Source organism: Lachnellula hyalina (genome assembly GCF_007821495.1).
Source record: "Lachnellula hyalina strain CBS 185.66 chromosome Unknown contig00093, whole genome shotgun sequence".
NCBI lineage: Eukaryota > Fungi > Ascomycota > Leotiomycetes > Helotiales > Lachnaceae > Lachnellula > Lachnellula hyalina.
Genome location: NW_022157207.1, coordinates 96,521 through 122,280, shown reverse-complemented (window position 1 = coordinate 122,280; position 25,760 = coordinate 96,521). Strand labels below are relative to the sequence as shown.

At 47.2% G+C, this 25,760-nt stretch overlaps 7 protein-coding genes across 7 annotated transcripts; 3 read left to right on the top strand and 4 right to left on the bottom strand.

The window, feature by feature from the left end:
- Positions 1-4,273: 4,273 nt before the first annotated feature.
- cdc1 (DNA polymerase subunit delta-2) lies at positions 4,274-6,168 on the bottom strand (the record flags this gene model as incomplete). The annotated part of the gene is made up of 5 exons (XM_031150083.1): positions 4,274-4,457; positions 4,521-4,713; positions 4,770-5,718; positions 5,769-6,078; positions 6,125-6,168. The coding sequence occupies 5 exons, from the start codon at positions 6,166-6,168 to the stop codon at positions 4,274-4,276; spliced, it is 1,680 nt and encodes a 559-aa protein (XP_031004304.1).
- A 1,463-nt stretch (positions 6,169-7,631) lies between these two features.
- Positions 7,632-12,027, bottom strand: VHC1 (Vacuolar cation-chloride cotransporter; the record flags this gene model as incomplete). Its single annotated transcript, XM_031150082.1, has 4 exons — positions 7,632-9,283; positions 9,337-10,351; positions 10,411-11,456; positions 11,526-12,027. Coding segments are annotated over 4 exons (4,215 nt in total), but the record flags the coding sequence as incomplete, so codon positions are not given.
- An 859-nt stretch (positions 12,028-12,886) lies between these two features.
- Positions 12,887-15,323, top strand: avt3_0 (Vacuolar amino acid transporter; the record flags this gene model as incomplete). The annotated part of the gene is made up of 2 exons (XM_031150081.1): positions 12,887-15,076; positions 15,138-15,323. The coding sequence occupies 2 exons, from the start codon at positions 12,887-12,889 to the stop codon at positions 15,321-15,323; spliced, it is 2,376 nt and encodes a 791-aa protein (XP_031004305.1).
- Positions 15,324-18,344: 3,021 nt separating this feature from the next.
- Positions 18,345-19,547, top strand: MIMI_R614 (putative band 7 family protein; the record flags this gene model as incomplete). Its single annotated transcript, XM_031150080.1, has 3 exons — positions 18,345-18,573; positions 18,628-18,834; positions 18,886-19,547. The coding sequence occupies 3 exons, from the start codon at positions 18,345-18,347 to the stop codon at positions 19,545-19,547; spliced, it is 1,098 nt and encodes a 365-aa protein (XP_031004306.1).
- Positions 19,548-21,697: 2,150 nt separating this feature from the next.
- rpc17 (DNA-directed RNA polymerase III subunit) lies at positions 21,698-22,285 on the bottom strand (the record flags this gene model as incomplete). Its single annotated transcript, XM_031150079.1, has 2 exons — positions 21,698-22,057; positions 22,109-22,285. The coding sequence occupies 2 exons, from the start codon at positions 22,283-22,285 to the stop codon at positions 21,698-21,700; spliced, it is 537 nt and encodes a 178-aa protein (XP_031004295.1).
- Positions 22,286-22,779: 494 nt separating this feature from the next.
- Positions 22,780-24,161, top strand: PRS5 (Ribose-phosphate pyrophosphokinase; the record flags this gene model as incomplete). Its single annotated transcript, XM_031150078.1, has 2 exons — positions 22,780-23,736; positions 23,784-24,161. The coding sequence occupies 2 exons, from the start codon at positions 22,780-22,782 to the stop codon at positions 24,159-24,161; spliced, it is 1,335 nt and encodes a 444-aa protein (XP_031004294.1).
- Positions 24,162-24,818: 657 nt separating this feature from the next.
- On the bottom strand, positions 24,819-25,604 carry rho1 (GTP-binding protein rho1; the record flags this gene model as incomplete). Its single annotated transcript, XM_031150077.1, has 3 exons — positions 24,819-25,106; positions 25,208-25,439; positions 25,534-25,604. 3 exons carry the CDS (start codon positions 25,602-25,604, stop codon positions 24,819-24,821), a joined length of 591 nt encoding a protein of 196 aa, XP_031004303.1.
- Positions 25,605-25,760: the final 156 nt, after the last annotated feature.

Here is a 25,760-nt window from a genome sequence, read left to right as displayed (position 1 = left end):
ATGAGGAGATGGGGGATGGAGTGCGTGGCGAGGCAGAGGGAGGCGCTGAGGCCTACTATACCGCCGCCAATTATGAGGACTGGGGTTGTGGCTGTGTGGATTTGGGGGGTAGCCATGATGTACGAGTGGTGTATTTGAGTAATTAAATCAGAAAGAAGTGAGAAGGAGAATTCTTCAAGTACTGTACGTTGGTACTACTTTTGTTTTGATCAATGGACTGGACGGATGCGGCACAGCACGGAAAACTATCAATACTAATACGAGGACAGAGGATCTGTAGAGATGAGATGAAATGAACAATAAATGACACTTGTAAGAATTGACTACAAAACTTTGACGAAATAGAGTACTTGACAGGCAAGTAAAGAAATAAATAGGCACTGGCCGTGTTTATATCTGAAAACATGAATGAGTACTGTAAGACGTCGTCATTACTACCGATAATGGGAATAGAATCGGGGAGTTTGTGCACGAGAGGTCCGAATCTTACTTATCACTAGCCTAGCCACGAGTGTGGGGTATAGTTTGCGCTTTACTATACGGAGTTAGTAGAGAGGGAGGGCCCTTACCCGTTTTTTACGGAGTAATCCTAGGTGGGGTTTCTTGTAATGTCCTTGTTGTCTGAGTCTCTTTTCCAAATCTCGTATGAATTCTAGATAGATTGATTCTTTTTACACACATATATGTATATGTAGATGTTTTATATAATGTACACTTGCTAGATAAGTTTGTAGAAAGAAAATGTAGACGCAAAGCTCCGCTCCCTACCTTGGTGGTCCCTATCACCCGCCGGAATGTAAAGATATATCGACTTGATATGCCCCTTCAAAACTGCAATGTGTTCTGGTTTATTTGTGATTTTGGGAGATTCATGACTTTAGTTTACTTGTAAATCTAATTTGATTCACGAGTGAACTTGGCGAGTTGGGTTCACGTATAACCCATAAATCGTGGTCCTTCACTGGTGAAGGCGCTTAGATTCATGAATGAACTGGAAAATGCGATGTGCAACAAAATATTGCGATTAGGCGGTCAGGAACTGCAGTATTATTCGGTTGTGGAGTGGGGTGGGTCATTTGGCGGTCAACGAACCAATGATCAAATGAGCTGGACTTCTTCCAAAAAGGTTGTGCATGCGACGTGCAACAAAACTCTAATATTACGTATAGTACCGCTCCATAACAAGAATAGGTACAGTCCTCTTTGGTCTCTTGAATTGAAACTTCGCTACTTTGATATACCTCAACCAGTGCATCTAGCCACTACTTGTTGACATCTCCCTCGTCCTTATATTGACTTGGTTCTTAAACTTTAGACTTCCTTCATCTGCTATGGTTTGTCGGGGCCAGTTCCAATGCCATATCAATTGTTTATTCTTCGAGAACCTCCAAGAGGCAGTCTTCTTCACTGGAGTTGTTTTTCACAATAGTGCTCCAGAGACTCCCCTTTTGCAAATACCTTCACGTAATATCACCCTCGTTTTTATTCTTTGAAATCTCTCGTTTCTTGCCATCAGTTTATCCTCTCTTTTCTTGAGTGGAGACTCATTGGGTCAGACAGCAAAGTGGTTCATGATCTTCAACTTCAATGCCCTGCTAGCTGGATTTCCATTAAAGATTTCAGACTTCGTAAGTCACTTATCATTTACTTCCTCTCCCAAATCCATCCCTTCACCTTACTTCCAGGTGCAGCTAACAGTTCTCAGATTAGAAGTCATTTACTAGTCCATTCTTTTATTTCAGAATATCAAATCCTTTCCGTGATTCAAGTCATCAATTTCATTCACATGTCAAATCACAGCATCGATTCCGCACTTTCACTTCCGCGTATCAACTCAATTGCCTTCTTACATCCTCATCTTCTACACTCAAGCTTCTAAAATCCTATTCCCAATCATTCACTGGCAGGATCTCCATTCAATTCTGCAAGCAAAGTCCCCTAGTTGACCTTTCAACAGACCCACCATGGCTCCTCGGAAGAAGAAAAGCCAACCACTTCCAAGAGGAAAGGTAGATGGATACGCCAAAAAGCAACCCTATGTCCCAAAGAAAGCAGCTCCAACCGCCGATACCCGAGCTTCCCAGAAGCGTCCCTATGAAGCCGACGAAGAGCAACAGCCAAACCCCTACCCCATAAAACGCGTAAACACCCGCTTCAAACGCCCCTTCCAAATCACCCGCGGCAGTCTCTGGCGCGAAGATATCAAACCCGAAGACATCGAAGAACTAGCCAAGAAACTCCAAGAAGACTCTTCCAGCCACGCAACATGGGGCAACACCTCCCAAAAACCCATCGTGGGCAACAAGCGCAAGAGGGGAAAGAGAACAGCCGTTCGACGGGGTGCAGATGGTCAAGGAACCATGTCGTACATTGAGATGCGAGAAGATCTAATCGCAAGCACTCGCAAAGCCATCATCCCTAATACCCTCGAGCGCAGCCCTATCTTACGAGTGCCCCTCGAAGTCCGCGAGCGCATCTATGGTTACATCCTCCAATACCCGAAACCCATCCTCCTAAAACCGGACTGGACGACTCCAGAACGCAACATCTTCGTCTCTCACTCTATCCTCTTTACCTGCAAGCAATTCGCACACGAATGTACCTCCTTCCTCTACTCCCAGAACACATTCCAAGCCCTCCTCCGCCCATCCACCAGCCGCCAGCGCATGTACGACGACACGCCTCTGCTTCAAGCAACATTCCACCATCTGTTCCGGCACGTGGTCCTGGATTTCGCAAAGGAGTGCTGGAGCATCGACTGGTTTGAGAGAACAGCCACCAGCCTCCAGACGCTCGTCACCGCAAACCCCTCTCTAGACTCCCTCACGCTCGTTCTCTCGCCCAAGAGAGTAGGCCTGTCCACCACAGCGCTAGGCATGCAACCCAACCCCATTGCTTTTGCGGACTTCCTCTGGGACGGAGGAGCGGTAATGCAGGCTGTTTCGAAGCTTTGCCCGAGAACGCTGAAGGTCGTGGTGAAGAAAGGGGTGAGGAGGTTTGGCATCGAAGTTGATATGTGGGGCTTGAAGTTGTTGATGCGCGGGCATTGGGAGGGCGTTAATGAGGTTGGGGTGCGCATGGCGGAGGATAGGGGGGTTATGGTACGTGAGGAGTTGGGGGGATCTGAGGGCGAGGTTTGAGGAGGTGTTTGAGGATGATGGGGTGGCGGTTGCGGTGGGACGGTGTACTGTGCCTGGGGAGGACAAAGGTGCTGTGCAGGTAGATCATGGTCCGTTGCCGGTACAGGAAGGCGTGGATCTCAACGGAGGGAGGGCTGCTGCTTTGACAAGTGCGCAGTCTTCAGATGGGAGCGGGGAAATTATCAATCTGGCCTTTCTGACATCGTCAGTGGGCTTCTCGAGCGCTTCAAACAGGGAGCAGGACGATGTTTGGACCTTCTAAACTATGGCGGCGATTGGGATGCCCGGGTAACGGGAATGCAGTCGTTGTTATGCGGCAGCTTCTAGGCCGGTAACTTCAATCTTTACTCCCCATTCAAGATAGATCAGAGCAGCATTAACAATAAAATCATCCGGAACAGGAAACCCACTCTTCACACCTGTAAACCTAACAATATAACACATAGCACCAAATAAAACCCCTTCATCACCATTTCTAGTGACAGAACTGCGTACGAATACTCGTCTTCCTTTTCTCAATACCTAGTCAGTATTCTTGCAAGAAAAAAAATTGAGCAGTTTGCTAATTCTCCGATCTCTGATGTCTGTAAATACAACTATCTATCAAAGAGCGAGTGAGTGTTTCTCAGCAAGGAATCCAGAGGACATATGTTCTGCCGTAGCTCGAGACTAGTAGTACGAAGAAGGTGATACGATCAAAGACGAACCATTTTACAAGGGAACATTCTGAGCACTGGCCAGGTTCATTAATACTATAATAGGTAATTTTGACATACATCTCTCAGAGGAAGTATTGGATAGATGGGGCATTGCAGAGTTTAGTCCCATCAGGCTGTCACAGCTTGAGTAAATGAAAAAATCGACACATCAAACAACTTCTATGCGACCTAGATAAAAAAAGGCATGGCAGTTGAAATCCACCCACCTCCCTCTACCAAATACGAAACAAAAGCCAGGAAGTACAACGCAAATTTTTATTTGGTGCTGTGAGATTGATTTTAGCTTTTGAGGCAAATGGATTCTCAAAGCCGGGTTCTAGAGCAGTAAAGACACAAATGTCAAGAGGAAAACTGGAAGATCAAGTAATGAAAATGTCGCTGATTTGATCTCCAGGTATACATTCCTCACCTGAGTCATAGGGTGAGGTGACAAATTGGTATATGTGAGGGTACAGAAACATTTCCCGTTTGACTCTCCTTCTGTAATGGCCCAACTTCGGCAACCCCCATACCTCCTGCCGTAGGTGGTAGTTGTGGATAGTAGTGTTTATTCGACAGCCTACTACAAAACTGCACTTCTGCTACCATGCCGAGGGAACTGTTTTCGCAGTACCAAGTATATCAGTCAAGGCCAGGCGCAATACTGAATCTAACCACTGACGTATCCAAGGTTTCCGAATCCACCAGGACAATCTCGCCAGTCTCCGCAAATTTAGGAACCGCAATTAGCCGAACCATTTGCCCTTCAGGCCCCTCGATCATCGCAGTGTCGAATTGGGGCTGCGAGCCTACGAAGAAGAGATGTGGGCAGGTATTCAAGACGAAAGGGTCGTCATCTTGGAATGGATAGCTCCCTATATATCGTTAGATTATATACCCCTGAATAGATAAAATGAAGCTGCAAACTCACATAATGTATCCGGTGCAGTTGGTGCACAACATCGCCATCTACACATTGCCTCCATCATACCAAGTCTATCCTCACTCTCCACATACTTGAACACGTCATCGACATTTTGCCCACCAGTCCCCAATACCTTCCAACCCTCGATCTCGCCATCCCAAGGATTGGTGACGGTGTCGAACCAACCAGCCTGTTTCTCCTCGCCTGCTGCAGGTGGTGTGCCACCATATGCTCTTGCTTGCGGAAACATAGCAGCATGTATCGGTTGTTGAGGAAGACTGACATTCGCAGGATCCGTATAACCAGGAATCAACGTAACCGGCAAGCTAGGCAGCAAAGTCGCAAGGAAGTTGTCAAAATGCGCGGTAGGTGCAGGATTGTATGCGCTACTATCATAACCATATTTTTTATGGGCGTTCTTCCTCGTGTTGCCAATAGTATCATGGGAAACAGAGTCAGCATCTAGAGCAATCGAGTTACCCGCTATGATGAGTCTGCTAATTTGAGATACAGTCTCTTGGGTTACGGGATCAAGAGCTTCGCCGAGGAGGAATTCGGTGAGGAGATTAAGTTCGAGGGAGTGGGAGGCATCTGTACCGGAGAAGCTGAGACCTGAGACAATAGCTATCTTCTTGCCATTGCTTACTGGCTCGGGCTTGTCCATATCTTCGTCTTCGTGCTCTTCATCTTTTGTGTTCTTGGAGGAGGGTGGGGAGGAAGTATGCCAGCGCTCGGATTGAGGTGGGAGATCGGGTACTTTGATATCGACGACTTCGAAATCTCCATTCGCGTTCTCGGTGCCCATAACTGCTATGATACAGCCTGTAACAAGCATTTCGTTTGACATTGATGATCCAATCAATCGTAGCCGCCCCGACTCATCTTCCAGCATTATAAGATCGTCTCCTGAGGGTGATATGTATTTTTGGCGTGGAGGGGGAGCTGAGATCCAATGCTGGTCCAATTAGTACCATAAATAAACCCTAGAATGCAGGAAGTGCTCACGTCCTTCGAGATATCATCCAGAATATTGGGTTTCAGTGGCATTTCCATGTATATCGTGCCAATCACCCAGCATAGCTTCCCCTGCCTCACATCAAGCACTCTATCAACCCTCTGCACTGTCTCCCCCGCAATCTGGAAATCTTCCCACGCATCAGACGCAATCTTCTCCACAGCAGGCTTCAGCTTCGTTAGGCGCAGGAAGTAAATGTCCGCAAATTGTTGCTGGTAATGCTTTTCCTTTTCCAGCACGTACGTTTCGTGGGGTTTGTAGGAGGTGGACGCTCGCTCGAGGGCCGCATACTTTTGATCTCTACACATATTAGCTACTGAAAATTGAATAGCAATTGGAATCTTACGATGGTGCATGAAGGAAGTTTCCTTCTTCCTCGAGGACCGCCATGTTGGTTGCTTGTTGCTACTTGTGGTAGCTCTAGGAATTGTTCGAAGGCGTTAAACGCGTCGAGATTTCTCGGTTGCAAACCCCGCGCCATTTTCGTGTAAAGGGGGATATCACGTGAAGAAGCCCATTTTTCTATAAGTGCATGCCAAATCCGGTACCATGATGTATATTTCCGGAGAATATAGATTTAGTTCGTAATATATAGCTTGTTTGTGATATTGACGCAGATACCACCTACCACTCGTTGGAATGCAATACGTTTGCAAGTGTTACATCATTCCAGGCACATTTCTTTATTAACAATTCCCTCCAAGCCAACTTTGATCTTCCTTCCTGATAGTAGAAACAAACTCAACTGTCCCCTCCTTACCCAACAAGAAAACTCCCAACCGAACACCAAAGTCCCAATTACCAATTTGCAAGGGCAGCACAACAATGGCACGCTTCACATCTCTCATTGGCTTCCTCTTCGTTCTCCTTTTCGGTACCATAGCATTATCGCAAACAGAAACCCACATCACCATAGACACAAACAACACCTAGTACGTTCCGATTCCCTCCTAGTTCCAATTATTCCCGACTGATCACTGATCACAAGAAACGAGCAGTACAATACCAACGCAGCCTCTCCCTACACTCTCCAACACCCAAGTATCAACAACTGAGGCTGTCGCCACATCATCTGGGGCAGTAGCAAGCTCCTCTGGAAAACCCGAGTTCTCTGGTGCGAATAGTATGCTCTCGGTTGATATATGGGTGGTTGCTATTTCAGGTGCTTGCGTTATTGGGGGTTGGCTTTAGGTTTGGGGATCTGATATCACTCAAGTCTGACGATGAGAACTTGAGAAGGAGTAGGAAGAGACGAACAGAGTTTTGGGTGGCTATGTGCTTTAATATGGAAGGTCTCGTGGCTTGGTAATCAGTAGTAAGAAAACAAGGTCAAAAACTAAATATTCCACAGCGAATTATTCCAAATACAGATACTCAATTTACGCGATCGTGCTATTCGTGTCTCTCACTGTCTTGACAAGCGTTATGGCAAACATCTTTCAGCGTACTCCTATTAGTTATGACTGGAATGAAGAAATTACGGTATTCTCCAAGGGAGATTTACGAGAGAGAACTCTCTCTCTCTCTTCATTCCACCATACCAGAGGCTGAGAAAACTTTCTAGACATAAAATGTCACGGTGGCCACAGCGAGTCCCAGCAACAAGAGCTGCACGGAGAAAAAATAAAAGTAGTACGATGGCAGACGGACTGGGAATAAAAGCCCAGGAAGAATCTCACCACAACAAATAACGATCAAATATCTACCAGCTCGCCCTCTGAACCCACGCTTGCCACTCTGACTTCACGAGTTAATTGAGAGGTAAACCCCGTTATGTATGAAACTATCTTTGCTGAGTTGCTATACTATGTGTAAAATCACTCAGACCCGACCACAGGGTATATCTCTACAATCTACAAACTCATAGTAACAGTCATACTATTCGAATGCACAAGCAGAACCGGCGGACACCCCTTACACAGGACCTCTAAATCCCCCAAGTACACCGCACAAGCCTCAGCACTCTGGCTTGTACCCTCCGCCGGACTCGGTAGCGTGGTGAACATAACGGCCGTCTCGCCGCTCTGAGACCGCATTAGCTCGTTGAGAATTAGATGTTGAGCGCGGCAAGGCAGGTCGTTGAAAGATAGGGGTAGGGCGGCGGTGCTGTAGGTGGAGCCGCGGCGGGAAGATGAGCCGCCATGTTGAGGATCGTTTTCGTTTTCATTTCCGGGTGAGGAAGATGTGGAGACTTCGGAAATGTGGTCGGGGAGTGTGGTGGAAGTGGTGGAGCGGTAAGCGGACGGGAGGCGTTGGCGCGTGTGTGGGGGAGGAGAGGGTGTGTCGGTGAACATGATGGAGGGGCCGGGACCGTCTTCGGTTGCGACTCGCGTTATCGGTACGGGTTTACTTGAGAATTTGGGTGTGGAAGCATGGCGGGAGAGGGAGGGGCGCTCGGAGAGGACGGAGGAGGGGCGCTGAGGTTGATTTGAAGTTGATGCTTCTGCTTTTGCTATAGCTGGTTTGCTGAGTTCAAGTGCAGATGTTGGTCTGCTGTCCGAGGCGTCAGAGCTGGCTTTTATAGAGCTTGTGAGGTTTGAGACTGTTGGTGGTTTGCTGCTCGGTGTCTCGGGTAGAGGGGGTAGATTCGGACCCGAAGTAGTGGGTTGACGTCCGGGTGAAGTTTCACTCAATCCAAGAGTTGTACTTGGCTGGGTTGGCAGAAGTTGTCTGTCCGGCCGCTCAGGAACTTTGACTTCTTTTTCTCCAGTTGACTTCTTCGATGGTGGAGGGCCCCGAATACTATCGCCATGGCTTCTCCTGCGCACCAACCGGGTGAGATTCGGTGGCGCATCATCCTCCGACTCGAAGTCATCTATATCTCCCTCACTTGCAGCACTTTCTATACCCTCGCTTAAATTATCCGTATCGTCATCTACAATGACCTCCGAATCAGTGCTCACGCCGTCTGATTCGCCTTCCGAGTCCTCGCTTGCACTCCCCTGACTTGCATGCTGGCGAACAACGTCAGGTGACAAATTATGAGTTCTCATTCCAACTCTAACTCCCAGCTTAGATATCCCACTCATAGTATGTTTTCTCTTCGACTTCCGCAATAACTTCCGAAGCCCGAGGAAACGCTCTACTCGCTCTCCGCGCGGGCCTTGCTGGAAAGAAGACTCCGGCCATATTGACCCTGTGGTGAAAATGCTGGCCATGTCCGACAGATCTTCTGTTGCTGATGACCGGGCTCGGTTTCCACGGAACTTTTGGATTTCATCCCACCATTCCTGCCCTCTCAAGCATTCTTCGACTTCAGTTTCATGTTCCTCAGCCGCACTCACCCCATTGACGATAATTTCATACGTAGGCAGTTTCCCCGAAGCTAACCAGAATACCAGGACTTCCGCCTCGATTCGCAAATTTTCAAGGAGAGATTGCACTCTACCTCGTTCTTCTTCGACGTCTGATTCATATTCAACGAATACGGCTACGCGGACTTTATAGGCCTTTTTCCAAGCGGGCACTGTATTCAATATTACTCCAAGCTGAAGAATCAATGTATCTGGAAATCACGATTAGTTGCAAATCCGCGGTTTGAATTTGCAGCAGACTCACATGTATCAAAATTGGTAGTCAGGACATTAGGCTTATCGTCCCCTTCAGACGCAATCTCCGCTGACATCTGAATTGGCCATAAGTCGATGTATTTCTTGGTAGATTCGTCCGAATCCTGTTTCGTGTGGGGAAACTCCAAGTCTTGGAATCCCTTCGCAACAGCGACATTGATCTGTAAACGTAGAAGCAAATCCTCGAGAACAGTCACATAGCTTGTAAGACTCAGCATTCCTTCTGTCTTGCAAGAGTCTGTGGGTAAATCGCCGGCCATTTTGGCATCTGTGCTATCACGGCGGGGTTGCTTTCGCACTTGTTGGGAGACAAAAGAGGATCTGCCCGTCGGAGACCATAGCATTTCGGGTACATCGATTAGTGGTTGGTTTCTCCTCAGGTCGTCAAGGTTATAGAAACCCATTACCGCGATATTAGGTCTCATGCCTCCTAGCCCAGTGCTGAGAACAATGTTTCGCGCTCCCCACTCGAGTCCTGGAGAGATGGCAATATTGACGAAAGCTTTGATCTTTGAAAAATCGATATATTTTGTCCATGCCGCTTGCTGTCGGCGTGCTTCGGGAACCGAGCCAGCAAAGTTGTCTGTAACAATCACATGGCCAAGTACATAGAGGCCCCCTTTCTTTAGGGAATTACAAAACTGTATGAGTTTATACTGCCGCCGAGGATCGTTTACCAGGAGAAGGATTTGTGGCCGCCAGAATTTGACGTGCTCTTGCTTCAATCGGAGTAGGTACTTTCGGACTTGGTGGTAGATGAGACTCTGCGAGACATCGCCCCAACTCTTGGGCGGGCTAGCGTAATGAATGATGAGGAAAATGAAGATTAAGATACCAACGCATCCAGTAGCGTAGAGACCGTCCACGAAGAACATGGCTGTTCCTGAAACAAGTGTACCAGCTAAAGCAGTCTGCCAATTAAAAAAGTGGAATGAAGGTCGAAAATTGGGTGCAGAGCCTATGCTAAGGAGGAAGCAAGCTAAGTTCATAACAAGAAAGGTCATCTAAATCAGTTAGTCTTTACTCCACCGATTGTAAGACTTTTGAATAAAGATGAGCTCACAAGATATGTCATTGTAACAAAAGAGGCGATCTTATTAAGGTCGAAAAGCATAGTAAGCTGAGCAACGACAAAGGTTGCGATGATAGCATAAGTTGGTTCGTCTCCATTTTTTGTCCCCTGTCCAAAGACCGAGAAGCCTGGAAGAAGGTTGTCTCGCGCCAAGGCTTGTAAGAGCTTGGCGGAACCTATGACGCCCATTAATGTAGAGAAAAATGAACTTGCAAACTCTCCAGCAAGAATTACCACGCCTGAGATGTTCGTATCCTGAATCACGTTGGCATTCCTGACAAATGATGATCTTGTGGTCGTTGCAGCCATAGCCAGGATGACGAGAGTATACAAGACGAATGTAGTCCCCAGGCCATACAATGTACCTTTAGGAATTGATTTGCTGGGATTTTTCAGGTCTCCAGACATACTAGCTCCAGCAAAAATGCCTCCTGTTGCAGGGAAGAGAATGCCAAAAAGGTCTTGAAAGTCCTCCTTTCCATGAAGTTGACTGCCTGCAGCACCTTTCGTAAGCTGGGGTTTAAGGTTACCCAGGAAGGTAGTCAAGCTAAGACCAGTGTAATCGATGCCCAATTTCCTGCTTTCGAAGGGTGAAACGATAAGAGCTGAGAAGGGAATGCTAAGAGTAGCAAGTAAAAGTATGACTAGTAGCCCATTACTAGCACGGGCGAAAATGGACGATCCAGCCAGGCAAATACCAGTGCACAGCACTAACACTATTGTAGACCAGAGGTAAAGATACCATGTGCTTTCTGGGAGGATATTAGACCAATTGCCAGAATCAGAACCGAAATTTAGCTTGATGCAATCGATAAGACCAACAGCATTCATGCCAGTATTAAAGGCAAATCCAAGGTAGAAGACTACTCCAATCGAGCCCCCAAACTCGGGTCCCAAGGATCTCGATATCAGGTAATAAGCTCCGCCACCACGGACCGTACCATTAGAAGCAATTGCAGACAAGGAAAAGGTCGTGATAAGATTAATGGCGTAAGCGGCAACTAGCATTCCCATTATGCCATAAACACCCGCTTGGCCTGTAAAGCGTTAGTAAAAGTTTGATGAGTTACCTATTCTGATATGTTTTCCTCGTATGGCAGACAGACCTAATAGAAATCCAAATCTTAAGAACATAAGGATACTGAGCACATTGAGGCATGTTGGTACGTAGACTCCTGAGAACATGCCCAATTTCTCACTGCCTCCAATCGGTCGAGGACCAAGTCCAGGTCTTGGGGCTGCCGGATCTCCATTTGCCCTTTTGTTCTCCATTTCGTTGAGCTGTGCGGTCAAAGAACTGGGTTCCATTGTTTCCGAGATTGACCTCCTCCGCCCACTAGCAGATCTCCTTTTTGTATTCTGCGAACCATTGCTCCCATCATCAGAATGCGAATGCAAGCGAAGGAGTCTTTTCGTGAAGGCATGTTCTCGCGGGGGAGGAGTCGAGGCATTCGTGGCAGGTTCATAAGGATTCTCGCGTTCTCTCGAAGGGGAGTCCTGCTCTTCGGTAATATTGGAATAACGCCTGTTCAATTCGCCAGCATTGTCTGTTGCGGTACGAGACCGGAAGTTAGAATGCGAGGAACTCTGCAGTTGGGGTCGAGCCGAGCTAGACATGTTTTGAGTATATGCAATAGATAGCAATAGCAGTAACAAGCCCTTAATCTCCAACCGGAAGGAATTCCTCGCTTCCCATATGTCAAGATGGTCGAAAGTTGGCACGCAGCATGATTGATTGATTGACGATGTACAAAGTGGTAGTTACTGGCCGGAGGACTTGCCCTCCCCTCCCTCTCTCACTGACTTGATAATCCCTGTCCGTACTGGAAACGTCACTGCCCGCACCCGCACCCACAATCACAAAAACGCCACTGCTTAAGCCGGTGGTGGTGTGCACGTCTAGGTGAGCGAGATACTCGAGCAGAAGGAGAAAGGGAGCAGTCGTATGTAGACGGTATGTGCGTATATCTTGTATAATTTGTAAACAAATGCCGCAGTCTGGCAAGGCTGTCAGAATCTCTATTTACCAGGGCAGGGCAGGGGCCAGGTCAGGGAGGTAAGCCTCGAGCCGAGGCACCAGTCTAAAACGTCTGCATTGATTGGTCAAGTCTTTGCATCGCTGTCACGTGGGCGGAGATCTGCTCTTGCAGATATCTCAGCAGGACACACAAGGTCTGTTGACTCTGTTCTAGTATTCCGTATTCTGTCAACCACTATTGACAGAACGGAGCAGGACTTGTAGGATCCATCTTCCTTGATCTATACATATTTCTGCTCCTTATCAATAGCACAAGCCCATTCATTCATAGTCTGTATCCCCATGCAGTACCAGTACTACGTGAATCATATTGACCTTTCGCCAGAAGCAGTCATTTTCTTACCTGTGCTGCAACGAGAATGAGATAAGAACCTCGAATTCTTTCCATCATCCACACCCTCTCGCCCACCCAAATACAACGACGCCGTCATGTCGACTCCTCGAGATGGTGCTTCGTCCTCACGACCTCTGCCGGTCCCAATGTCATCGTCCCCAGGCTCCAACAGAGGCCGCTCCTCGGGCAGTCCCCTTCCCAGAGCTGCTTCAACGGCTCGATTAGCTTCTCCAGTACCTTCGCAGAGCACGGTTGGCACGCCACAAGTCCGCCAAATACCTACTCCAAGTCAAATTGGGAATGAGACTCAAACGTCTGGCAATATAACCCCTCTTGCCGGCCCTGCTCCTCACTCGTCTCTACCTGGGCCGGGCGTGTCAGCTCTAGCAGCAGCACTCTCGAATTCGTTTGGCCATTCGCCCCCAAAATTCGGTACCCCTCCGCTTCGACCCTTGTCCCCAGGCACTGCTGGCAAGGACTTACCTCAGTCGTCGGGTCCACAGAGCAACTATGGATCATTTGACGCGAGAGGACGGTCGATACAAGGAGCACCGGGGTCGATTGCTCAAAATGCCTATGAAGACCCTGATATTGTGAAGCGACATCTAGTTCAGCCTCCGGAAACATCACAAGGACAAGGGGGCGATGTTGCTCAAGACGGAATATTCGGGAGCATGACATTTCGAGGGCCCTCACCAGCAGGCAAAGGGAAGCAAGCAATGGAAGATGTAGCTCCTGGACTAGACGACGACGAATTTTCAAGTTTGCAGCTTCAGGGAGGTGATGTTACACGGCCCATATACAGATGGCAAGAAGAAGCCCAAGGGCGAGGTCGAGGTCAAAGAAGTCAGAGTTTCCACCTTTCAAGGCCAGTCCCGGAGCATGACATTCTTGATATTGGTTCAATCAAGATACCAGGAGGTTTTCGCCGAAATTTTCTTCGGCGTGCTCAAGGAAGTGCATCTCCCAATGAGGGTGATGCTGAAGAGGGTGCTGGTGGTTTACACCGAGGGCCCGGGCCACAACTGTTTACAAACAACTTTATTGAATTCCTGTCGCTCTATGGCCATTTCGCGGGTGAGGAATTAGAAGAAGACGACGAGGACCTCGAGCCCGACGAGTACTTTTCATCAGATGCTTCTGATGAAGATGGCAGCGATGACGATAGAGAACCTATGGAAAACAGTGCTCTGCTCACTCCCAGTCGCCGGAGAAGAAGGCGCAAAGACCGTCCAACAGCAGGCAAAGGTTCCCCTATGGGAGCTGCACTCTTACTCCTCAAATCCTTCGTCGGCACTGGGGTCTTGTTTTTGCCCAAAGCCTATCTGAACGGTGGTATGCTGTTCAGCAATTTGGTACTCTTGTTTGTCGCTGCGTTAAGTTATTACTGTTTCGTTTTGCTAGTCAACACTCGCCTAGCAGTCAATGGCTCCTTTGGAGATATGGGCGGCATTCTTTATGGCAAATGGATGAGGACCACAATCCTCTTCTCCATCGTCATCAGTCAGATCGGATTCGTGGCAGCTTACATCGTCTTCACATCTGAAAATCTACAAGCTTTCGTTCTTGCGGTGTCTAATTGCAAGACTCATATCAGCATTCAGTGGTTGATCCTGATGCAAATGGCCGTATTCCTGCCATTCTCATTGCTGCGAGATATTAACAAGATCACCTTTACAGCTTTGATTGCGGATGCCTTCATTCTGATTGGACTGCTCTACCTATACTATTACGATATTTTCACCATTGTCAAGCAGCATGGCGTAGCCGACATCATCAATTTCAACTCTAAAGACTGGACATTGTTTATTGGGACTGCCATCTTCACGTTCGAAGGAATCGGCCTTATAATTCCCATACAAGAATCAATGAAAAATCCTAGGAAGTTTCCATCAGTTCTTGCAGGCGTCATGATAATCATCAGTGTGGTGTTCATATCAATGGGAGCCCTCTCATACGCCGCATACGGCTCGAAAACCGAGACCGTCGTTATTCTCAACCTTCCTCAGGACGATAAGCTCGTCAACGGGGTACAATTCTTGTACTCGCTTGCCATCCTTCTCTCCACCCCACTCCAGATTTTCCCTGCGATCAAGATAACAGAGAATGAGTTTTTCACGATGAGTGGGAAGTACAATCCGTATATCAAATGGCAGAAGAATACTTTCCGTTTCTTGTTTGTGATGCTCTGCGCCGGGGTCGCCTGGATAGGATCAAATGATCTTGATAAATTCGTCTCGATTGTAGGCAGCTTCGCTTGTGTGCCGTTGGTGTATATCTATCCAGTAAGTCCAAGCCATCTCCATTATATCAAAGTAAACAACATGCTAATTAGCGTTTCACTAGCCCATGCTTCATATGCGTGGTGTCGCGAGAACCCACTTCCGAAAAGGATGCGATATCGCCCTCTGCATCTTCGGTGTTGTAGTCATGGCTTATACGACTATTCTCACAGTCGTCAGTTGGGCAGGAGAGCAAGAACCTAGACTCCCAAGTTATTGCGATAAGAAGAAAATGGGATTAATTCCTTAGTACATAACACCCTGTCCTTTCTTTTACCTAGATTAAATCTGCTTTCCATGCATAGCGTTGCGCGGTGCGCCTCTTTCATACCCTTGTTTCTATGAGCGGCTGTATTCTATAATCTTGGATTTTCGCGTTGTGGATATACATAGAGGAGGTATGGGAGATTGGTTGTGTCGTGTTATAGCCTCTAAAGAACCAATGTGCATATTACTAGTATCTGGATATTAATCCACCCTATTCCTGAATTTGTGGAATATCTTTACAGCTCTACTCGAGGATTTGCTCTTCCATACACCCACGTATTCCAATTCCCCAGCCTATTATTATCAATTCATATCATATCATGTCTCATCTGTTAGCGCTTATTATCATCAAACTATGCGACATACAGTATGCGACATCTAAACCCCCTGCTAGCAATCAATACATTGCAAGCTTGCCATATTATATTATCTGCAGAACATGACTGAAATAATCACAACTCCGCTGCCAGCACATATCATAACCACAACATAATAGTCCGTTCCTTTGACGACGAACGCTTCTAGCATGTATCCCCCTCGCTCACTCCCGCTTCACTTGCTACATACCCAAGTACTATAGGACTTGGTATCGGCATCGGCATTCACTTTAACAGGCAATACATGACCAGATTGTCGGCCGACTCGTCTTCACCTGACCGGGCGTGGCTGGCTTATAGCAGGTAGGTGTGCGTGCGGTTTTATTATCATAATGTGTGTGGTAGGTAGGTGTGCTAGGTAGGGGATGGATATAATGTGAGATGGAAGAAGGGATGTTGGTGAAAGAAAAAGAAAAAGAAAAGGAGAGGAGAAATAAGATAAAGTAGAGTTCGTGTCGAAATTCTGCTGCTGCGCTGTATATCTGGGGTTTTGCGTGTCGTGTCTGAGTCCTCGTCGCCTACCTACCTACTTTGTAAACACCGCAAGGTGGGTAGGTAGGTAGGTAGTATATCAAAGCTTCTCAAGCATGCCACTGGGGGAGATATCAGACACGGCACGTGATGTAGAATATCTGTGGATCGAAGACTTGTCTTGACACTTTGGCCAAGCTACGGAGTAGCTGTCTTGTCTTATTAACTTGCATGTCTGTTTTTCTTTATGTAATGTAATGTAGAAGTGAAAGCCCATCGTCCTCGTGTGGAAATGTGGGGGACTCGAGATGGGGAAGCAGTACAAGTACCCAGCCCTGCGGTTTAGAGCGAGTCCGTATCTGATGTCGAATATCTAGGTACGGAGTACTATGGACATGGAATCGTGAGACCACGCGATAACGTGCCCAGTCTTTCCATGCACCGGGATTAGTGGTGCGGAGGTATTGGATTTAAACTGGCGCCCGAGAGCTCTTTGTCTGGTGGGGTGGGCTGTCGCTGCGCCTCCACGAAGAGAGCCGTTGCAGATTCGGTGGGGTGATGAGATGCAGGCATGATATATGATTTGGAATGAGATAAGGATTTCAATACTTAGGCGTGTGAGAGAGAATAGGCAGCTGGATTGTTTGTCTTGGGATTCGATGCGGCTTCATACTTCATCGCTGTTGGGGTCACTGCCACCGAGGCGAGGTGAGGCTTCTTGTTCTTGGCACCATGGCTCAGCCTTGTCGAGTAAGGTTGATCTGCAGACATTAACGTATTACTATTGGATGGTCCGAAGATATCTACAAGTGTGTTGGCTCGTACTTCGTAATTGCTGACTCGGCTCGGGCTGTAGATGAAGAGGCTACGGCACGGCTACTCACTGCCAAGGAGAGATGGAGTCCAACTAGGAAGGCTTCGAGAAGGCTGAGAATAATGTTCGATGGGTAACACGGATGGGTCACCAGATGGATGGATGGATGGATGGATGGATGTTTTCCAGGGTCCAAGCCAAGTGCTAAAATAAGCTAAGCTCGGGCAGAAGACCAACCGAGAAAAAGAGGCTGTTGGATATCTCCATTATTACAGTAGTATATTGTCAAATCAGATACCTGGGATGGGATGGGATATAAGATCTCATTGTCCGATGCGAGTGTACGAAAGAAATGGAATGGGTGAGGGATTAACCACTCTTCTAGCAACTGTTCAGGGGCTCGTTATTATCTGTCCTCTCTTGCAAATGATGGCACTTTCATGCGAGCATGCGGCGTTGTGGCTCTGTCGTGAGAATTTACGAACGAGTACTTGGACGGATAAGTAAGACGTAAAGACTCGGGAGCTTAAGCCTTGAGGGAGGAGAGATGATGTCGTTCAAGGCGGATCGACGTTGGGAATCCACACTTGGGGATAGATTTACAGATGTCAACAGGGGTTAGATATGTCTCCGCGTGGACTAGCGTGTAGCTAAGCTTTTGTGGATCACTGAAGGATGCTTCCGGGTCTTACTTGGGTAGTTTCATACAGAGAGAGTACTTCGTACCTAGGTATGTACGAGTAGGCGCAGCAGTTGTTAGACTCACGAGGCATTCGACTTTTAGATAATATGAGCTCTTTCAAGTCAATGATGTTTATCCGTGAGGCAAAAGCTAGTTCATTTTTTGCATTTTCCTTTGGACTATTTCCTTTGCATACCCAAGAGGGTAGAGCTCTTGGAGTTCCCGAATCGTAAATCGTAAATCTAGCAGGGTGGCGAAGGAGATATCAAAATCGTCTCATATCTGTCTCATAACACAACCATCGAATCGCAGAAACGTTTCTTTTTGATGCTTTGACCGAAAACACCGCACAACACAGTACAAGAAATCGATAAATCATCTTACTGCACAGCACAAATCAGCCATCAAAGCTGCCCTGTCCTGTGGTCCCACCCTTGTCGATCGTTGATTAGTTCCTGCTCCTCCTTCCCCGCCAATTCCACGCTAGCTACCTACATACCACCACATTCCTCCGTACATAAATCCCCAAGCTTCCCCCCCTCACACCACAACCACGCCATTTCATCCTCTCTCCTACTTAAACAAATTGCCCTTCTTGCTTCGCACATAACAATCTGAATTACTTTTACGCATTCACATCCACATTTACACAACTCCAATATGACTTCCACTCTCGATTCCAGAGACGACGGCGACCTCGCCAAGCACAGCGCAGCTGGTCCATCAACAAATGGTGCTTCTGGCTACCACCCTCCACAGTCCCGTACTACGGGTCGCAACGGGGGAATGGTCAATGTCGAGCCACCAAAAATGGAAGATCTCCAACCTGATTATGCGCAAACACTCCATGCAGACGATGCTGCTGCGCAAGGCTGGTATGGTTCTATGAGTAGGTTGCGCCTCGAAATGTGGCAAAATTATATTCACTAATTTATGCGCTCAGTCAACACCCTTGGTGCATGTATTGGAAACTTCGGTGCTATTCCCTGCTGTATTATCTGTCCTAATCCCTACAAACCTGTCTCGCAGGGTAACGTCGGCTTGGTTACAAAATTCGGTAGATTCTATCGGACGGCCAATCCTGGCCTAGTCAAGATCAACCCTCTCAGTGAACGTCTCATTCAAGTGGATGTAAAAATCCAGATTGTTGGTATGTATATCTGTCATCTAAGTGCCATCGCATTTACTAATGAACTCACAGAGGTCCCCAAGCAAGTCTGCATGACCAAGGACAATGTCACTCTTCACCTGACCTCAGTCATCTACTACCATATTACATCCCCACACAAGGCGGCATTTGGTATTTCCAATGTTCGTCAAGCTCTTGTCGAACGTACACAAACAACCCTTCGTCACGTCGTTGGTGCTCGCGTTCTTCAAGACGTGATCGAGCGCCGTGAGGAAGTTGCGCAATCGATCGGAGAGATCATCGAGGATGTGGCTTCAGGATGGGGTGTGCAAGTCGAAAGCATGCTTATCAAGGATATCATCTTTAGCTCCGAGCTCCAAGACTCGCTCTCCATGGCCGCTCAAGCCAAGCGTATCGGCGAGTCCAAAGTTATTGCTGCACGTGCTGAAGTCGAGTCCGCAAAGCTCATGCGACAAGCCGCCGACATCTTGTCCAGCGCACCAGCCATGCAAATCAGATATCTTGAAGCAATGCAAGCCATGGCCAAATCTTCCAATAGTAAAGTTATCTTCTTACCAGGCGCCTCGCAAGTGGGATCTCAGATGGCCTCAGCACTCGCCGAGGGGTCCGATCAAGGCGGCCCTACTGCCGCTCAGAAGTATGACAATGACTTTGGAGGTACTGGCTCCGGTTTCCAGCAGGCAATCAATGCTCACGTTATCGAAAATATCTAAGCGATAGATGCTGATGATAACTGTGTTGTAGCATGGTCTACCTGAGTTAGCATGACACCTGCTTTCCCTACCTCGCAACAAAACCGCGATATAACATGTACTTTTATCTGCCGCTTCATTCGCGTTGGTAATAATGATGGATGGTGTTCCAATGGGGTTCATGATGAAATACCCCCCTTTTCTTTTACAGTCTTTGATGATAGGATACCCAGTCGTTAACGTTTGTTTTGGTTTCGGTCGGTTTTGGGTTTGGCTTAGGTAGTAAATAATCAAAAGATATTTCTCTGCATACAACCTTCTTTCGTGTGATATCGGCTGCTCAAATCTCATTCTCTCCTCGGCCCGATGTTTGGACGACGACTGCCTTCTGAATTGCCCTTTATCGCTTCGGAGAAACTGTCCTAAAGGTTTCCTCTTTCGATTCATCTACTCCCCCACGTAAAGCATTTTACGCTATAAAACCAAATCTCATTGTTTATTACTCGAACTTTTCAATAAACAATTTCCTTTTAATTCCACGTCAAAGCTGAACTAGCTTATACCCGTACTTGTGTACCTTTTACAAGAACTGCCATTTTTCTTCTTCTTCTTACGCCTGTAGAATACCGTTGCTTTCAGGGGCTCGCTAAAGTTCTTCGGGGGACTGGACTGTAAGTAGGTATCTTAGCAGGTGTTAGGAAAAGCTTGAGGTGAGAGGTGAGAGGCGAGAAGGTAATGCAGTGTAAGGTAAAGTAATGCGATGCGACAGTTTAGGGAGATAAATACTCATACTGATACTAAGTTTGTTTGGTTAGGATTAGTCAGTTAGTTGTAAAGAAACGGATGGATGAATGAATGAAAACTCGTTTTGAAATGAGCTTCCTAGCGAGGAGAGAGAAGCATGATGATGATTTATATGCGTATATACGTGCATAGAAGGTATATCCCTTTTCCATCTATCACTACCCAGTATCCATCACCCCCGAAATCGAAAAGGAGACAGGAAAAGGGAAAGGATAAAGAATGTGGGATTCTTCTGCTCTCTAGTAACAGAATGCCTTGAGCGCTGCAGGTCTAGTGTGAAAAGAAGGTGCGTGATATCGATTGAAGTACGTATACTCTTAATCGGGTTATTGGCTTGATAGCTTTGGGGCGTACAAGATGGGACATGTGTGGAGTATATCGTTGGTGGTCTTGTACTACCTTGCCTTACTGTACTACGTTACGTTGCACTGATCACAAATGCCTAGTACGTAGGTAAGTTGCTAAGAAGGGTTTCACGAGAATTTATGCATCTCTATCTTTTACAAGTCACCTACTCGCTATCCCAGCGGATTTCAGTTCAGCGTTTTATCTTTTGCTATGAAGGATCTTGGGTCGGCGGCTCCTATAATTCCGGGATGATTAATTGCTCTTGGGTGTTAATCAGGACTATCACTTCATTCCTTGAGGTCCTAGATAGTTTGCAATTGCGCACTGTGCGAGACGTTTGTCTCTGCAGGATACTGAATGAGGAGAGGGATGGCTTTTGATCTTGTATATTAGGGAATATGGGAGAGAGTCTATGCCCTAGGGCTTCGCATGCATTACAAAAGAAAACTTTAACACACCGTAGTAGGCAAGAAAATTGTTTTGGCCTTGTTCTGGTTATGGACTGTAGTTCTACGATCTGCCGCGGAGAATGAATTGATTGGAGGCAACTTATGTATTCTCAATTGCGAAAAAAGAGGAGAGGGGAAAAAGGTGCGAGCATAGATTTAACAATTGCATGGGCTTCGGCCAATGAAGACAGTACAGAAGTACAAATAGGAACAGAGATATCTGTCATCTTAGCCTGCATGCTCTTTACCACTCCAATCTTTCCCCAAATCAGTCATTCTTTAGAAAAGAACTTCGCACTGAGTGGGTTATCGAAAAGCCTGACCTTTAGGGACGGCTCCCCTTAAGCGATGAGACTATCACTAGCATATAGTAAGAAATATGGAACCGCAAGTGATGGTTAGAGTTTTATTGCTCTTGGAGTGCCCACCAACTGTGGCATAAAAAGTATCCCAGAGAACAGCACCTCAAGGTCCCAAAACTTTCTCGACTCCAGGCTATCCCCAAACGCCAGTCATTAGTCATCTCGCTTTATGCGCCTTCTTCAATCAGCTTCCCTTATCCACCTCCATCTAGACTTGGTCCTGCGGTTGTTGATCGCCTTGCGCTTCAAGATCCTCAGCCTTTTTCAACCCCTCTGTAGTATCCGCCATCGCCTGTCTCTCGGCCTCCCCATCCGGTTTCCCAAGCACTCTCGTAATCACACCTAAGATCTCTGTTTGATCTTCCTCGCCAAAACGGCCTTCCATCTCCTGGATAATAGTGTTCAGATTCTCGAGCTTGGTAGGTCGCAGATTTAGCATCATGATGACCTCTCCTTTGGTTATCTCCCAGCGCCGTAGCTCCTTGAGAAGGGTTCGTATCGTTTCATCGTTGTAGGGTATTGGCTGGCATGCGAGAGGTGAGGGTGCTTCGCGAAAGTACTCGAGAAGCTATAGAACTATCAGAGCTAGACTTTGCGATGATCTTCGGATTTCACCAACCTCTTTTCGTAGTGTCCATAGATTTCCTGGTCTTCTCACCACGTTTTCTGGGATCTTGCCATTCTTATCCTTTTCGGCGTTCTTTCTGATGTCCTGGTATCTTTTCCCCTGGTCGACCAGATGGGTGTAAACCTCATAATTCGTCAGCGTTGCCGACTGAGCTTCTAATATCTTCATCGTGAGTCGTCGTCAGATTTTGCTGTGGAGTGTGACGGTGGAGGACATGAGTTGCACCGCTGCCAATAGATTTGGCTGCATTGCCGTTGCAGTTGCAGTTGCATGCAGACGCAGACGCCGCTGGTTTTTCTTTTGCAGCCTTGCATTAACCCCACTATCGAGCTAAACCCAATTCGTTTAGACTGGTCTGGTTTCTTTGAAGCACGAAAAACTCTCAGCTTGCACGACGGCAGGAAAGAGAGTTTTATTAATTCATACAATTCCACGTCCAAAATCTAAATGGACGATACATACCAGCAACTCTTCGTCGTCCTTTTCCTCCCGTCATCATAACCCTCCTCTCTTCTCTTACCTCTTCCTACCAGCTCTCACCATCTCCTCGTCTATCTTCGCGCAGTTACCGCGGCTACTCATTTTTCGACAAAAGTCTGCAACAAACCGACATCTCTATCTTTCTTCCGCCTGCACGAGCTTCTAATCTAATATCAACTGCAATGGTTCGAAATATCGTTGTCCTTGGAGGCAACTCCCATCCTCAACTCATTCACGCCGTCTCCGAAATCCTGGGCGTTCCTGAATGCAACCGTATCCTCACAAAATTTTCAGTCGGGGAAAGCCGCTTGGAGATTCAGGACTCTGTTCGCGGCAAAGATGTCTACATCATCCAGTCGGGAGGTGGCAAGGTCAATGACAATTTCGTTGACCTCTGCATTATGATCTCGGCATGCAAGACTGGGTCTGCGAAGCGTGTCACCGCCGTCCTTCCTCTGTTTCCCTACTCTCGACAACCTGATGTACCCTACAACAAGACTGGAGCCCCTCTCTCGAAAGCCCCTACAGACGTCAACAGAAACGATTTCACCTTCGAAAGTCGGCCTGCCACACCTGGGCCAGGTCTACCCCAGAGTCAAGGCCTCTCGAATGGGCTTGATGGCCTACAAAAGAAATTGGGCAAAACCTCGATGGATCAGCAAAACGGAACCTCCTACACGAACGGTATTGCGCCCCCACGACGATCCAATACCATAGATTCGATGAATGAACGTGATGGGCGTGACCGTGGTTCCTCCATAGGCTCGCAGACCCCAACAACAGGCCCTGCCTTCACAACCCATGACTACGCAAATGCGGGCCAATTCAGCAAAAGCTTCTTCCAACCCAAACCAGGATACAAGCAATGGGTGGCACAGGCTGGAACGCTTGTAGCTGACCTTTTGACCTGTGCTGGTGCGGATCACATAATTACAATGGATTTGCATGACCCTCAGTATCAAGGATTCTTCGACATTCCTGTCGATAATTTGTATGGGAAATCATCATTGAAAAAGTACATCCAGACCAGGATACCCGACTTCAAAAACGCTGTTATTGTTAGTCCAGATGCTGGTGGGGCAAAGAGGGCTACAGCCATTGCGGACGAGCTCAATGTGGAATTCGCATTGATCCACAAGGTAAAAATCCCTCAAACCCTAAACTTGCGCAAACTTATACCTGCTAGGAACGTCGTCCAACTCGTATCACAGACCGCCAAAATGCCACCATGATGTTGGTTGGGGATGTCGAGAACAAAGTAACCATCCTCGTTGATGACTTGGCGGATACTTCGAATACCATTACAAGAGCCGCAAAGTTGTTGAAAAAGGAGGGCGCAACAAAGGTCTATGCCCTGCTCACCCACGGTATCTTCAGCGGAGATGCCATCGCCCGTATCAACGCGTCCGCTCTAGACAAGGTCGTGGTGACCAATAGCGTACCGCAAGATGAACATTGCCGCTTGTGTCCGAAGCTGGAAGTTTTGGAGGTCGGCCAGATCTTCGCTGAGGCAATTCGTCGTGTTCATCATGGAGAATCGATGAGTACCCTTTTCTGGGACTAGATCATAGGCGCTTCTCTGCACCTAGGGTATTTTCGTTTGTTGGGGGGCTTGCATTTCCAATCTTGGCGTTTAATAAGGAATCATCAATGGGCGTCTGTTATCTTGGGTAGAGGGCAGTGAGCAGCGAGCTTTCGCTTTGCCGTACCTACCATGTGCCAGATACAATTGCTATACCCATCAACCGCTTTGCGGATCATACTGACTTCCAATGACCTCGGAAGACTTAGACGGCCAGTATATTTGGCATCCACTGAACGCTTCCCAAGTGCTGGATTAGGCGTGGCGTGGCCCGTTGCATTTGTCATTTTGTCAATAAGAACAGTAGAACTTGGAGAATGATTCTGCATGAATTGAGTGATGATGTAAGAGTTTAGGTGTAACGATGAGTGATACAGTAACGTGTAACATGACATTAGTGGAGTATTTATATTTTCTAAACTACAAATCTCGAATTGGCTCTTTCCATGCGGTCAAGGTGCTGTACCTTGCAGAGATGAGGCTTGGTCGAAAGTCATCCTCCACGGGACGACAACAGTTCACACAATTAAGTTTCTACCTAGGCATGTACTATAGCTACGAACTTTCTTTGGGCAATATACTGATCTATACCTAATCATCAAACAACTATCTATACCTGCTACTAGCATAAAATCTATCTCACATAACCCTACAACCCCCCTCACTCAACCCCCCTCCCTCTTCCCCCACCTTCCCCACAGCAGTCCTACAAACATCCTCCCACACCTCCCTTAGCAACTCCCCGCTCACAGCACTACATTCCATATACTTATCACACCTCAGCTCCTGCGCTACCCTATACGCTTCTTGTGGGTATATAATCCCATTCGGATCTTGTTCTGATCTGAGATCTCTCTTTAGCCCTAGTAATAGAACGGGTAAAGAGTCGGCGAGGGATGGGAAGGTGCGGGGGATTTCTTTGCTCCACTGTATTGACGGTAGTAAGTAAGCATGTCATTCATATCATATTACTTCTGGATGGTATGAGGGTGTAATTTAATTGTAAGGGATAGGCGGGGCGTACAGACCAGGCGTTGGACATTTATCAAAGAGAGTCGCGATGAGATATCGTAGCACAAAATAACGACATGGGGTGTCAAGAGAGTCCAGGACTCAGGTGATGCTGTGTCGTAGAGCTGGAAGCGGTAGGGGGTGGCTTTGAGGTTGATGTCGAAAATAAAGGGCTGATTTATGTCTTTTAAGAGGGGAATTGCTTCGCCTTTTGATAATGAGGAGGAATTGGGACCTTGGCTTATTCGTCTAAGGAATTGCAGTAGTAAGTATGTGATTAGAACACAAGGCAAGGCTGTGTGAGGGGTTGAAAGGGGGGCTAATCAAGAGAAAGAGGACGAACGAGAGAAACGTCGACTTCCCACACTCAGCATCGCCGAGTAGTAGGATGTTGACTTTAGGGGGATCAGCCATTCTCACTAATATACATGTTTACTTTCTTCGGATGAAAAGTGAGAAGCTCATGATATCTATCAGAAGAAACTCCTTATCGGGCCCCTGTTATCTCACGTGGTGATAAACATCTACAATAAAAATTCGGGATCAACCTCCGATGACTCTACCTTTTCC